The 15,715-nt window shown below is 36.9% G+C and overlaps 1 protein-coding gene across 1 annotated transcript in view; it reads left to right on the top strand.

Annotated features, from left to right (window-relative positions):
- The window catches only part of CCDC148 (coiled-coil domain containing 148), a 156,376-nt gene extending 142,089 nt beyond the window's left edge, over positions 1 to 14,287 (top strand). The window contains exons 13-15 of the mRNA XM_038422028.2: positions 5,691 to 5,808; positions 10,261 to 10,401; positions 13,939 to 14,287. Of these exons, the coding sequence (XP_038277956.1) occupies positions 5,691 to 5,808; positions 10,261 to 10,401; positions 13,939 to 14,085 (406 nt within the window). The 3' untranslated portion in view covers positions 14,086 to 14,287. The remainder of the gene's footprint in view (positions 1 to 5,690; positions 5,809 to 10,260; positions 10,402 to 13,938) is intronic.
- Positions 14,288 to 15,715: the final 1,428 nt, after the last annotated feature.

Here is a 15,715-nt window from a genome sequence, read left to right as displayed (position 1 = left end):
ACTAGAACAGTATTCAACAATTTATAACTGAGTCCTTTGACTCCATTGTAGTTTCATGTAGATGACACCTTTCATTCCTCCATCTCATAGAACTATTTCTAATCTGAGAGACAAGTAAGGGGAGACATTTATATAGAATTGATTTCCTGCTTTAAAGATACATTATTTAATGTATACATACTTGTGGCTTACATTTTCAAAAGTGACTAGTGATTTTGTATACTTTGATTTTTTGGACATTTTTTTTAGGCACTCAAAAAGGGGGAATTTCTGATTTTCAGAAAATGTTGAGCCCCAACACTCTGAAAGTCAGGGTGACATCCTTTTAAGGTATTTCAAGTTGGATGCCCAAGAATTAAGACACTCAAAATTACTAGCTACTTTTGAAAATTTAGTTATGTATGTAAAGACTATTAACAATATGAATCTTGATGTTTTTGTTCATATATGATACTATACCACTCCAAAGAGAGTTTTCAGTAGATCTGGGTGGATTCCCCCATCCAAAAAGAATTATTTTAGCATTTTCAATATATAGAAAAAAGAGCATCTTGGTTATAGTTTTTCCACAATTTGGAACCAGTATAGTTCAAAATGAGAAAAGAAAATGTCTGACATGCATTGCAATTTATTAGTTTGATAGTATAGCAACTTTACCCTAAGGATTGGGGCCCTCTGTGGACCAGGGGTCCTGTCCATTTTCTGGAACAGGAAGAAAGCCAGGAGCCAGTTTAAAACCAGGCTATTTATCCAAAATCCCTTTCTTTGTCTGTTGGTTTCTGAGGAATCCAATTTGAATTAGTATACGCTCACCTTCCAGGATGGTGGCTTCTCTGGAGATGCTAAAACCTGAATTTTCAAATTACCCCCCTGCTGTTCTCCTATTTACCTTTGCCATGGAAATTCATACAATTCCACAAAAACACTCAGTTGCATTTTCAATACAATGAACTCCAAAGATGTTAAGTTAAACCATACTGAATTAGTTTTATTTCAATAAATTTTATGCAAGATATTGTCAGTCTGTTACAGTATGAGAACCATTCTGTCCTCTGTTCCACATCCTCAGTGTTCTTTACTTATGTATATTTGTTTGCCACCTCTTTAACACACCTGCAATGGCTTTTCATTTAATTCACTGCACTGAAGTCATTAATCTTGTGCTTTACCTAAGGCCATGAATGTTTGAGACTGAGATCCAGTTGAAATTAGTGCCCGAGGCTAATTAAGGGTCAAGGGCAGAGAGGCTTTATTCTGTTTTCCAGCAGTAGTTAAAAAAACAAAACAGTAAGAAGGTGGATGTGTAGAAGCTGTTGCGTTGACTCAGTGCTATACGAGGACCGCTGTACAATGGGGTGATCCTGCTAAGGCCAGCTATGTCAGTGATGCAGCTGATTCCAGTGATAGTGCAGTATAAAACAGCCACACAACATACCAGAATCTAGTCCTTGTATTTATGAGCAATTTACTATCCATTACAAAAGATACATAAGCAGTGCATGAGTTATTTTCTAATGAGTTTAGAAGGGCTATAGATATTAGGTTATATAGCATCATGTAGTAGGAAAGGATTATGCTAATAACATATAAAATAAACAAATGGCACAATTCAGTAAAGAAATAATAGAGGTGAGATTATGAATCAAAAGTAAGTAAATGCTCAAGTTTAAGTTTACCAGACTTGTCATACTATACATGATAAAACAGTGTAAGGAAAGGAAAAATTACTTACTGTTTGTTGAGGATACTAATTCTTTGGAATTGTGTAGTTCTTTTCCTCTTCAGATTTCTTCACTAACATTAATCAAAGAAGGAAAGAGGTGTTACTGTTGTTAGGTACTGTAGTGCCGCATGTGTGCTGCCTGGCACTCTACAGTATAAGTATGCCAAGCTAAAATGAAATACATGATCCAGTGAGTTTACAGTTAATGGTCACAATGCTGTGAAGACTTAGGTATGTGCTTAATTCTAAAGCAGGAGTAGTCCTAGACTTTGTAGGATTGGGCTTTAAAAAACTAAGAATGGGGACAATACAGAGCAATACAGTACTAGACAGACATAGTGGTCATTATAGGTGGCATGTTTTGCTGATCTAATGGATTTTCAGTAGATTTTAAGGAGGACAGGAAAGGTGTTTGGCATACACGAATTGTTTGGCTATTCTAAATACAAGAGGTGGCAAAGAAGAAGACACAAAAATAGGAGCAGGCAAATGGGATGGGAAAAGGTAGATAGTCTTTTTTTTTTTTTTTTTAAAACTAAAGTTTTCTGAATTAAAGTTAAAATTGGATAACTGGGCCTATGAAATTATCATTGAGAGGGAGAAGGGCTAGATCAGTCTTTTTCATCTCAAACATGGATGATCCTGTCACCACGTTAAGACTATATTCCAGGGGTTTACTTGTGTGCTGTAGCTGCTTGTATTACAAAGCACGAGTAAACCAGATTTACAGCAGCTTTGCATTACCAGAGAGTGCCAGTGAATCTGACCGTAAATAAGATTTTTTTTCCTCTTAAAGACTAAGTACTTCACTTTTGAAGCTTATTGAGGTTACAGTTTCTGACTTTATGAAGAAATGTAAAATTATTGCTGTACTATTTAAAACTTTAAAAAAAATCCATGTTGTGGGGTAGTGTCAATTATTTGTACTTTGATAGTTTTCTGTTCTGATAGAAAATCAAAGTGTAATTCACTGCAGCAGACTGCTGAATCATTCATTGTTTGAAGCTCTAAACTTCTGATGTTCATTCTACACAAATGCTCTAAAAAGACCGGAAAGTAAAGGAATGTGAAAGAGATTATAGAACAATAGTGCACAGCTACTGACTACTAAACTTTAATAGTCTTATTTAATTTTTTAAGGAAGATTGTAGCTTCTTTTTGTAAGTAATAGAGTCTGTTGAAGGGTAACTATCCCACAATGAGAGAGACTCCCACCATAAATACAGAAACCTAGTAAGAAAAATGTTCAAGTGGAGACTGAGTTGCATACACATGTGTACCCACATTAGCACAGACAAAACCTGCATTTGCATATACATGTGAGATAAATGGGGTAGGTTATGCTTGTAGACATTGAATAGTATCGTTCTCCACAAGTAGTCCCATTGAAACCAATAGGAACCACTTGTGGAGCAATGGGTTACTCAGTATCAACAAGGGTATCAGCATTTGGTCCATTGAAAGTGCAAATGGGTACTTGATGTGCAAATACTGTACCAATTTCCCTGTACACACACTGGGCCGAATCCTGAGCTCATGTAAATTGTCATACCTCCATTGACTTCAATTGACAATTTACACCAGTTGAAGATTTGGCCCATAAATTTTATGGATGCCAGCAAGGGGCTACTTCTGGAAAACCTGGCCCAACTTGTGATGTATTTTAGGCCCAGATATCCAACGACTTGGCAAGGTCATAAAAGTGAGTGTCAGATATGGAAACATCTTCTGAGCTTCCGTCCTATTGTATAAACACTACATGTACCCACTGCATATATGACATATTTATTCTAATCACAGTAACAAACAATAACTGATTATAGTCTGAAAAAAACATGTATTACAAACATTTTTAAAAGTGCTGTTAAAACTTTTATAATAAGCATGTTAGTTTTTTCTTGAATAGTTATGACAATGTCTGAAAGCAGAATTTTAATGAAATTATGCTTATCAGAAATTACATAAGTGTGTACCCACAATACTTCAAGAGGTAGCTCTGCTGAAACTAATTAGCTAATCTCATTTGTCAGCTTGTTGCTTATTAAAATTGTTATTTACTAAATTGTTTGTTAAAGTCAAAATTGAGTATTAAAACATTAAAATGTTTTGCTGTAAAATTAAAATTTACTTTGAAATAACAGTAGTTAAAATGTTATTTAGTATAATATAGTAAGTATAACAAAAATATTAAAGTATCATGTGGATACTGTGAAGTTACAGCAGAAGTGAAACACTTAAAGCCAACTATAAAATATTTATTAAGCTGTTTTAAACCTGGTATACTATTTGCAACTGAGAATATATTTACAAATTAAAACTCCTCCCTGTTGTGTATGTAGCTTTCATATCACTACTGTTATCCTCTGACCAGGAAGCTAAAGATCTTTGTTAATGCTGCTCCTGACTGGACAGCATGAACAACATGATGATCTTCTCAAGATAATATGATTGATGATCTTCTTTCTTCTTCTCATGAGCTAGGAGTGCCATTTCTTCAACACTTTCAGCCCTTGCTTGGTCAGAAAACAAGAAACAGAAACTTTGGGCCTGATTCTCCACTGCTTTGCACATTATGGAATCATTTACACCTGTGCAAAGTGAATGGTAGATTCTTACATGAACTTTGCATTCTGCTGTGATAGTGTTTCACACTCGCTTTATACATGTGTAAATGACTACAGTAGGGACAAGTCACTTAAAAATCAGGCCTTGATACATGTCCCTTAAGTTTTTAATTTGGTAGTTCCTGGCAACTTCCAGGTCATTGAGCCTCATTTTTAATAGCACTGGATAATTTTAGAAACCGTATGGTAGTGCAAGCATTTAAAGCTGCATAAAAGGCTTTCAATAAAATGCTAATTTTATCATTTGCCATTTTTCATTAAAAAAAATGAAAATTCTGAATTTTTATTAAGAGATTTTCATGTCCTCTCACTTTATGCAAGAAGCAGATTAGGCTTTCACCTTGAAACAAAAATATTGCCGAGGCCTGTGTTGTGAGTCTGAACCTATTTAAAATACAGGAACAACAAGAACAAATTTGTCCAAATAAACACATAATACCCAAATAAATGTGTTAGTCTCTAAGGTGCCACAAGGATTCTTCGTTATTTTTGCTGATACAGACTAACATGGCTACCACTCTGAAACAAATTTAGAGAGTGTCTTGTGCATCCTTGAGTAATATTGTACCATCTTCTTGGGTCATACCAGTTTGTCCTGTTAATTGCTCTTGGACCATTGCAGCCATGGTCTTTTCTAACTGCCTGGTTAACTGGCTGCTTGTTCCAAATCCTTGCAATTTACACTACAAGTTACGCTCTCCTTTGAGTTTAATAAACTCTTTCTTTTTCTAAGAGTAAAAGTATTAAAAATCCCCACTTTTTCTGCAGTGCTTCCTACTGCATATCCCAAAAGAAAGTTAAAAGTTTTGAGGAAGAGGGTGTGTGTCTGTCTGTCCCATGAATATAGTGGAGGGCAAATGCTACCTCATGCAAAAAGACAAAGCAGGTTTCTGCTGTTTTAGGGCAATACAATCAGTAGCTTTACTTACTTCTACAAGTAGCAAGATTAGAGATCTTGCCTATTTATTGAATGGAAAGAGGAAGGATAGGGAGAGTCATGTTTTTGCTGCCATGTCTGGATGTCAGAGTGCATTTCTTTTAAGGTTGTTAGTGAAGAAAATGGAAGAAAAATAATAATACATTATAGAGAATATTGGACAAAAACTAGCATCCATAAATGTGTTCTGATAATTGTGAGAATATTCATGGATAATTATCCATTCTTTAAACTCTGGTAAAATAGTTAAATGAGTTAGTTTCAGGTGTTTTCAGGAAACCTCATATTATTCATGAAACAAGATAAAGAATTTCACCCTGGTTTTCAAACAGAAACCTTGAAACCACAGTTTGATACAACTTGCCCAGTGTTTTCATCATTATATATATAATGCTCTATTGTACAGGATTAAGTTTAGACAAGAACTGTTGGAAAAACGCCTGATGGAGAGAAAAGAACTGTCCCTTCAAGAAGTCCATGAGAAAGAAGAAAGAGAGAGACGTCTTGAAGCCCTCAGGCAACAGGTGATTTTGTTTCCTGTGTATAGTATTTAAATATACAATTAAGCTACATAAAATTACATTAATATAACACATTACAAAAGCAATCCTTCTGCAATCAAGGAATGAAAAAGTTAAGGTTTTCACAGTAACATCTCTGCCACATTACACACCCTTTGTGTTTTGTACTTCTGATAATATGAGCATTAACATATTAAATGACACATTGGAATCTGTTGACATTTGGAAGTGGATAGTCATTAATTTCTCTGAGTTGGGACCCTTTTTTTTCTTCTGTTGCTGTTCCTTTTAGTTTCAATCCTGTGTAGAGGACCAGCACAAGGCTTATGAACCACTTAAGCCCCTAAAATGAGCATAAGTGGTATATAGGCCCTGTGCTGGCTCTCTGCACAGGATTGAGTTTAACTCTCTATGAAGTTGGTGCAGTTCATGAAAAAACTGTATTCCAGACAGCAGTTATCCAAGGTTGCCAAGTAAAATTTACTGTGATAACTTTATTTTTTTCTTTTCCTAACCTTTGAACATAGGTCTTTGAAACATTTTATGTTACATTCAATTTTTTTTTAATTTAATTTCCCTGAGTTGTTTTTTGTCTTCAAAGAATAAAAGGGAAATCCAGTACTTGAGATTCTATGCTGTACTCCTGGAAGTGCAACTTAGAATGTGCAACACAGAGTGTGGGTGGGGAGCAGGAAAAAGTTTATTTAAACCACTTTTTATGTCTTTCCAATTGTGGGCTACTCTGGGGGCCAAAACAGCACCCAGTGTAACTCAGATAGCCCTTGTGTTAGAGCAGCCTCCCCAGGGTAGCCTGCAGTTTGCAATACAAGCCAGAATGACCATAGCAGAATTTCCTATGACCCCACCCCCAGCACATGCTCTGCACTGGGGCATAGGCAGCCCAATGCAGTGTGTGAGCCAGGCCTGAGTGGCCTGTTTATGGCCTTATAAATTCTTTCACAAGGTAAGGAAACTGTTTCTGTGCTTGTTTTATTTAAATTAAGATGGTTAAAAGCAGCATTTTTCTTCTGCATAGTAAAGTTTCAAAACTGTATTAAGTCAACGTTCAGTTGTGAACTTTTGAAAGAACCACCATAATGTTTTGTTTAGAGTTACGAACATTTCAGAGTTAGGAACAACCTCTGTTCCCGAGGGGATCATTACCCTGGCATTCTACTGTATGTTCCAAACACACTTGATTAAATCAGTTGAATCATATTGGCATTGGTTACATACAAGAAAGTATATTTTCTTGGTGGCAGTAATTCTGTGAGCTACCACTATGCTTGTGACTGGTACATCAAGGTTAAAATGTCTCCAAAAAAGCTTTTGATGACGATGACACAGTTCCACCTTAACTATTCCTCTAATCAATCATTTTTCTCCATCTTCACCCAATATTGGTAGGGTCTTACTCCATGAAATAGATCCTTTAGTTTTTATCTGAAGCAGATAAAGATATTTAGAAAGTCCATTCGGTAGTTTATCTTTTTGACATGATGAAACTGGATATCACCTTTTGGTTAAAGAGAGATGTACAGTTTTAATATTTTTTGCTTGCATTAGTTATCTGATGAGGTGTCAGCAATTATATGCTACTTCAGATTGACTTTTCTTCATGCAGTTTGCTGTATTTTTACAAAACAGTATTAGGCCATTTGTATATATTACAGCACAAAGAAACTACATAAAAATTGTCTGAAAACTGTGATTTATACTGCTTTGCAAGAAGAATTAGATTTGACTCTTTAATAAAGTAGGGACTAAAATAACGAGGAGTCCTTGTGTCACTTTAGAGACTAACAAATTTATTTGGGAATAAGCTTTTGTGGTTTAGAACCCACTTCATCAGATGCATGGAGTGAAAATACAGGAGCAGGTATAAATACATGAAAGGATGGGGGTTGCTTTACCAAGTCTGAGGTCAGTCTAATGAGATAAATCAATTAACAGCCGGAGAAAAAATAACTTTTGAAGTGGTAAGAGAGTGGCCCATTACAGACAGTTGACAAAAAGGTGTGAGTAACAGTAGGGAGAAATTAGTATTGGGGAAATTAAATTTAGGTTTTGTAATGACCAACCACTCCCAGTCTTTATTCAGGCATAATCTAATGGGATCCAGTTTGCAAATTAATTCCAGTTCTGTAGCTTCATGTTGGAGTCTGTTTTTGAAGTTTTTTTTGTTGAAGAATTGCCACTTTTAGGTCTGTTATTGAGTGACCAGAGAGATTGAAGTGTTTTCCTGCTGGTTTTTGCATGTTATGATTCCTGATATCAGATTTGTGTCCATTTATTCTTTTGCATCAAGACTGTCCGGTTTGGCCAGTGTACATGACAGAGGGGCATTGCTGGCACATGATGGCATATATCACATTGGTAGATGTGCAGGTGAATGAGCCCTTGATGGTGTGGCTGATGTGGTTAGGTCCTATGATGGTGATATGTGGTCAGAGTTGGCACTGGGGTTTGTAGCGGGGTTTGGTTCCTGGGTTGGTGTTTTTGTTGTGTGGTGTGTAGTTGCTGGGGAATATTTGCTTCAGGTTACGGGGCTGTCTGTAAGCAAGGACTGGCCTGTCTCCCAAGGTCTGTGAGAGGGAGGGATCGTCCTTCAGGATAGGTTGTAAATCCTTGATGATGCTCTGGAGAGGTTTTAGTTGGGGACTGAAGGTGATGGCTAGTGGCGTTCCGTTATTTTCTTTGTTGGGCCTGTCTTGTAGTAGTTGACTTCTGGGTACCCTTCTGGCTCTGTCAATCTGTTTCTTCACTTCATCAGTGGGTATTGCAGTTTTAAGAATGCTTGATAGAGATCTTGTAGGTGTTTGTCTCTGTCTGAGGGGTTGGAGCAAATGCGGTTGTATCTTAGAGCTTGGCTGTAGACAGTGGATCGTGTGATGTGGTCTGGATTAAAGGTGGAGACATGTAGGTAAGTAGGGACTGTTACTTAATATAACTACTAAGTTATTAGTCCACTTCTTTCATCTCCTTCATCACTTTTTGGTTGTTGGTTTTGATTGGGAAGAGTCCCTACATCTTCCTTAGAGCCCCGAGAACACCATCATTTCCCCTCATATATACAATGCACTCACTCAGTTGTGCACATTGTATATATGAAATAAATAAAATAAAAGTAAAATAAATAATAAAATACTGAGGTGCTAGGTCTTCTCTTGGCTGCTCGAGAACAAGATATGGCTTAGATGAGTTGTCTCAGCACCAGTTGGTGGTGCTGTCATCCAAATGCTATAAGAAGCATCATGAATCCAAGGAGAGGCCTCTCTGGTTGAGCAGTTTTGATCTGAGGAGACTGTCCTAAAAACGAGATTGATTTGCTGCCCAGATCTGTAGTTACATCACATAGTGGCCTAGATAGTGACAGGTGTTCAGTGCTGTGAAGGACTTCAGAACAAACTACTACAGTTTAGGAAGGGATCTATGGGAGCCTGCTGTTCGTTGGAGTGGACAATGATCTCTACATAAGCTGTAATCAATAGGTTATTTCTTTTGTGAATGCCTATGTTGAAATTTTGGACTAGTCAATTCAGTTCAGAGGAGTCAGGGGATCTATGTTGTTATCCCTTAGCAGCTATTTCTGCTCTATAAAATTCTTCTTTTGTGTTCTGCCTGATGTCATCTTATGATGGATCTTGAAGGGACATACGTATGTATTTCTGTCAGTCCAGTAAGCGGTTCCATCTTTTGACTTGAACTTTAACAAGATTGACCACACCATGTTCAGGACTCCTGTCAAATTGCTGTTTGCCTTATATATCACATTTGAATTTCTGCGAAATTTTCATGAATCCTCTTACCCTCTACCAAAAGCTCCAGCCAGTACTATTCCCATTGTGGAGATTAAGCAAAGCTATCATTTGTGGGTATCTAGACATATCTTTCTGCAGGACCATTCTTTTGATTTGGAATCTCACCCTGCTGCCTGTTCTAGGAGATCAGCTCTGCAATCATTGTTTAATTAACCCTTCTCAGTCCCCCTCCTGGGGGATTGTAGTGCTAGTTCCTCTCTCTTAAATAGCTAATTTTCTAGTCATATTGAGAGGAAATTATTGGAGAAAGAGGAGTTATTTATCAATAATTTATGAATCTTGTTTTGCTCCTGCATTTCCACACTTCCTGTGGGGGCCCCCCTATTTCTCTGCTTCTTCAGAGTTTTCTGAAATTGTTGGATTCAGTGGAAGGAACTGAGGGAAGATGAGGTCACACATCCTTTTTATAGCTTGGAGACCAATCATTTAGACCCACAGAGGTTGCATTGCTTTTCAGAGTGGTTCAAAGTTTGTTATGGGCACACTTACATCTCACAAATGTGGAGCTGCACAAGGACTATGTTTAAAGGACAATTGTTACTGGTAAGGAACTTTTCTCCACACCAGTCCACTTCATTCCAGTTAGATAGCATCAACTATTTGACTAATAAGTATTTTTATGTTATGTTATTAGGTTGCTATTGTTGCTGAAATTGATCCAGCAAGAATGATGGCTGATACTGTGGCATCTAAAGCTAAAATGGGCATTGGAATTGAAGAAGAATGTGTTCTTCAAAGACCACTGTTTACATTACGTACATACAGTGAAGAACAGGTAATTGCCTATCTTGTATAGTCTGTGTACAAATGAATATTCCATTAACAGAAAGATAAATAATAGAAAGTTATTGTCACGTATGAAACCAGAAATAGTGGAGAGAAACGAGTAGGGCTGTTGATTAATTGCAGTTAACTCACACGATTAACTCTAAAAAAAATTAATCGCGATTAAAAAAAATTAATCATAATTAATCGCTGTTTAATTACACTGTTAAAAATAGAATATCAATTGAAATTAAATATTTTGGATGTTTTTCTACATTTTCAAATATATTGATTTCAATTACAACACAGAATACAAAGTATACAGTGCTCACTTTATTACAAGTATTTGCACTGTAAAAATGATAAACAAAATAAATATATTTTTCAGTTCACCTCATATAAGTACTGTAGTGCAATCTCTTTGTCATGGAAAGCGCAATTTGTGAATGTAGATTATTTTTGTTACATAACTGCACTGAAAAACAAAACCATGTAAAACTTTAGAACCTACAAGTCCACTCAGTCCTACTTCTTGTTCAGCCAATTGTTAAGAGAAACAAGTTTGTTTACATTTATGGGAGTTAATGCTACCCGCTTCTTATTTACAGTGTCACATGAAAGTGAGAACAGATATTCACATGGCATTTTTGTAGCCAGCATTGCTAGGTATTTACGTGCCAGATATGCTAAACATTTGTATGCCCCTTCATGCTTTGATCACCATTCCAGAGGACATGCTGATGACATTTGTTAAAAAAATGTGTTAATTAACTTGTGACTGAAATCCTTAGGGGAGAATTGTATGTCTCCTGCTCTGTGTTTTACACACATTCTACCATGTATTTTGTATTATAGCAGTCTCGGATGATGACCCAACATGTTCATTTTAAGAACATTTTTCACTGCAGATTTGACAAAATGGAAAGAAAGTCGTTATTTTTTGTACATAATTCTACATTTGTAAGTTCAACTTGAATGATAGAGATTTCAATACAGTACTTGTATTAAGTGAGTTGAAAAATACTATTTCTTTTATTTTTACAGTGCAAATTTATAATACAAAAATAAATATAAAGTGGTGACTGTACACTTTGTATTCTGTGTTGTAATTGAAATCTATATATTTGAAAATGTGTTAAATATCCAAAAATATTAATATAAATGGTATTCTATTCAATTTTTTTAATCACTTGACAGCCCTAATATCTACTTAATATTTTTAAAATTAAAAAGTAAACTCTGACATGTATGTTGCATTTCTCTAAAGGATTGTTGTTCTGCTTCCCCCTTCTCTGTGGAGAACTACATCAAGTGAGAGTCACTGTTGGGTGGATAGCTATAAAACCCTAAGCAGTAGATATCTTTCAATGAAATGGCAAATTATTCCATTGTCTGGGATGGGTCCTCTACAAGCCTCGTCAGGTGTGAAGGGAAAACATCAAATTAAAATAATGATACTCTTTCTCTCAGTTAGAATCAGATTGCTGAGGACATTCCCAGTTTTGAAATAGAAATTAAACAGTAGTACAACAGCATTATCGGTTGATTTATTTTTTCCCAAAAGCAATAACCATATGTTTAAAAACACTATCCATGCTCTAGAATAATGATGTGGAAAGTCTGTTTAAAAACGTAAGTTACACTATTGGTATAATTGTGAGGTATAACTTTTAGCCCCGCATCTGCTGAAAATTAAATGATGCTGTTAGTTAAGGCTGCTAGATACTTTCCATTATGAGAACTTGTTTTCAGTTTCTTTTAACTTTGCCAAATTTTAAGCATTCATATTGGACTTTTCAATGTTGAGTGTGCCATAAGCTGTGCCTTTTTTTTTTTTTTTTTTAAGTTTCAGCAGCAATCGTTCAGCTCCTTCCAAGAAGAAAACAAAATAAAAATAAATTGTTTTGGCCCTTTTAAAAAAAAATTGGAACTGTCTCATCAAAAAGCTCTAGTGCCTCTGTATTTTGGAAAAAGGACTCAAAATTTGTCAGGCAGTAACCTGAGTGTCAGGGATATTCTTTTTGCTGTCCATGTGGAAATTCACCCAAATTTGGCCAAGTTAGAAGCTTCTGTAATATCTCAGTTTGTACATGGCCACTAGAGACTTGTTAGAGTGTGGCAGCTAAATTATTCAAATAGTGTGTCAGCAGTGAGTGTGCTCCATCTTGTCATAGCTCCTACATGCCAGCCAGACTATGCTTGTCCCTACAGAGTGACTGAGCATTTTCTATCCCAGGGCTGCAGGGGCAGAGCAGGATTTTTCCTGCAATTGCTCCTCTCTGACACTGTAGACCACTGTGGTACTGAGCTCAGAACTGAGAACAGTGTGGCTCTCTCTCCTGTGCCCTCAGTACTCCACTGCTGGTCCCCAGGCAATGGGGAGGAAGAAGGCACACTGGAATGTAATGGGCTGAGGAGTGAAGGGAGGGTTGCAGGAGGCAGAGGATGAGAGTGGATAAGGAGCAGAGAGGGAGTAGGAGCTGAAGGATTGAAACAGAGGGCAGATAATCTTCAGTACAGCTCCTGGAATTGAGCCCAGGTACTCTTAGTCTCCACATTCCTCTGCTTGTCAGCAAACAGCTGTGAAACCCACTGGCAAAATGTGTATCTCATCTCCCTCCCCCACCACCACCCCGGTGACCTGTCCGCATATAGGTTAACAGGCTCCTACTGCTACCTTTTTCTTCATTAATTCAAGTGGAAGAGGTCTGTGATGTGAATTTTAAGATCTGAACCCTGCTGATGGCCCAAGCTGGGAGTCAAAATGGTTCCATATGATGGAATTTCTGTTTTATTTTTTTAATTAGGCAATTACATTAAAATATGTTTTAAAAAAAGTTAATGTTACAAAGTCAAGCACTGACAAGTTAGGAAATACCAGAATTAAGATTTCCTTTTGCATATGCATTACGATAGTTTTTAACTACATGATCACATACAATTTTTCCACAGGACCCCTGTCTCATTCAGCGCTCAGGATCGCTGGTACTCTGGGAATAAATCAGGATTGTGAAGTGAATGAGGCTGTCTTCTGTAGGATCCCTGCCTCATTTTGTCATAGAAGTTGGGGATAACACAACCACCTTTTCTCACAAAGGGGTTGTGCAGATTAATTAATATTTGTCAAACACACTCAGATAACTATGGTGTGAACACCATAAAAATCCCAGACAGAAATTAGTAAATCTATCTTCAGTGCAGGGCTAGGATGGCATGCATTAAATAAGTCCTGCAGCCACACATCAAATGTAGAGAATAAAAAGCAATATTAAGTAACTCATGAAGCAGGGATCCTGTGGGAAAAATATGCATAACCTTTAACTTCATGATCATATATGTACAAGGAGACTGAAATAAGATTGCACAGGCAGTGTTAATTTTGACATTTTCTATCTTTTGAGTCCTTGATTTTTCAACTTTAATGTTCTTTTAGCACAGGTTTTTATGTAATTTATAGAGACACACACAAATATTTGTTACATTTTTGAGAAAGTATTAATAATGATATTTTGTTTCTGTTCATCATTATGATATTTTATTTTAACAGATCATTTCTGACCCTAGAGTTCGTGTTGAGCTAGCTCTTCGAGAAGCTGGACTTCATAAAAGTCTTTATGCTAAAGAGATTTTACCAAAAATTCCTCCACTGAAACTTCCAAGAAGGGACATGGAATCTACAGTCTTTAAAATGTAGGATCCATCATGGATTTCAGAACTCTTTGACTAGCCTCTGGACTATAATAGGAAAATTTTTAATAAACTTCTTTAATTTAGATAACTTTGTGAATTTAGGATACTTCATAGAATTATTTACTTCTCAGTCAGTACGGTCATTTAAAAATAAATGTATTTCTTATGGAATGCGCCGTAGGCCATTTAATACTCCCCCACAATCTTGAATAGAGTTTTATAGATTCATAGATACTAAGGTCAAAAGGGACCATTCCGATCATCTAGTCCGACCTCCTGCACAACGCAGGCCACAGAATCTCACCCACCCACTCCTACGAAAAACCTCACCTATGTCTGAGCTATTGAAGTCCTCGAATCGTGGTTTAAAGACTTCAAGGAGCAGAGAATCCTCCCTCAAGTGACCCATGGCCCATGCTACATAGGAAGGCGAAAAACCTCCAGGGCCTCTGCAATCTGCCCTGGAGGAAAATTCCTTCCTGATCCCAAATATGGCGATCAGCTAAACCCTGAGCATATGGGCAAGATTCACCAGCCAGATGAATTCACCAATTTTGGAACGTCATGTTCTTTAAGAGATTGTAATCTAATTATCTGGAGCCAAATCAACCTCCTATGTAAAAGCTTAAGGAAGAGTTTCTGTGCATGGAACCCTCTGTTAGGATTCCCACACAGCATCATGTCTGGGATGCAGTTTTCCCACATGATTAACACTGTGGGGCCCAAACCCAAACCTGGTGGATCTCTGGGGATCCATGGGAGGCATATCCCCTCACTGGTTCTGATCCTTGGAAGCCTCCTCCCCATTCCTGCCATGGCAGTGTGGTTCCTTTGGGGCTACAATTGTAAGTATTCTCCCCCTGGCCCACAGTAGCATCTGAGCATTCCCCATGAAACTCTGTGGGAAAGATTATATAATATGGTATCCTGCCCCCAGATTTACTCTTTTTCAACCCCCTAGAGAGGGCTCCACTGGGTGTATGATAGTGTTGAGTCTCTTCCCTGCAGAAGATGTGTGATCTGTATGTGGAGGGCTCTCCCCACACACATCACACAGAATACAATTTGGCACTTGGTAAACAACATTTTAAAGAAAATTTTTTTGTGTTAATTGGCAGCACAAATCTAAAGTAACTTCACAAAACAGTCATTTTAGATGGTAATATAGTACATAGCTGCATCCCACATAACTTCCATATCAGGTTATATTACCTGAGAATTTGATTTTTTTAATTATAAAAACCTCATTATCATAAATGCTTCTGTTATTTCTTCATTATTATAAGAGGAAACTTAACCTTTTTCTAAAATTTAGAAACCAATATGGTGCATTGTTTACTGCAAACCAATCATCCAAACAATTTCATTTTGCAACTTAGTCCTTCAGAATACATTATAAAATTAGAAATAACATTTTAGCTCTAGGATCTGTATTTTGGTATTAAAAAAAGTGAATATGTTTCATTTATGTGAAAGGGAATGTGAAAGGTAATTTTGTATAACTCTTCACTTTTTCTAACCTTACATAACATGCGCTGTGACAGGGTCAGACCAGATGGCTACAGGAGAGTAATAGAAGGCAGATATATTAGCCCCAGGTAAAGTAGGTCTCTTTTCCCTGGGTAAGGTAACAG

Source organism: Dermochelys coriacea, chromosome 11 (genome assembly GCF_009764565.3).
Source record: "Dermochelys coriacea isolate rDerCor1 chromosome 11, rDerCor1.pri.v4, whole genome shotgun sequence".
Taxonomy (NCBI): domain Eukaryota; kingdom Metazoa; phylum Chordata; order Testudines; family Dermochelyidae; genus Dermochelys; species Dermochelys coriacea.
The sequence above is the reverse complement of the archived record's forward strand: the minus strand, read 5'-3'. Positions and strand labels throughout refer to the sequence as shown.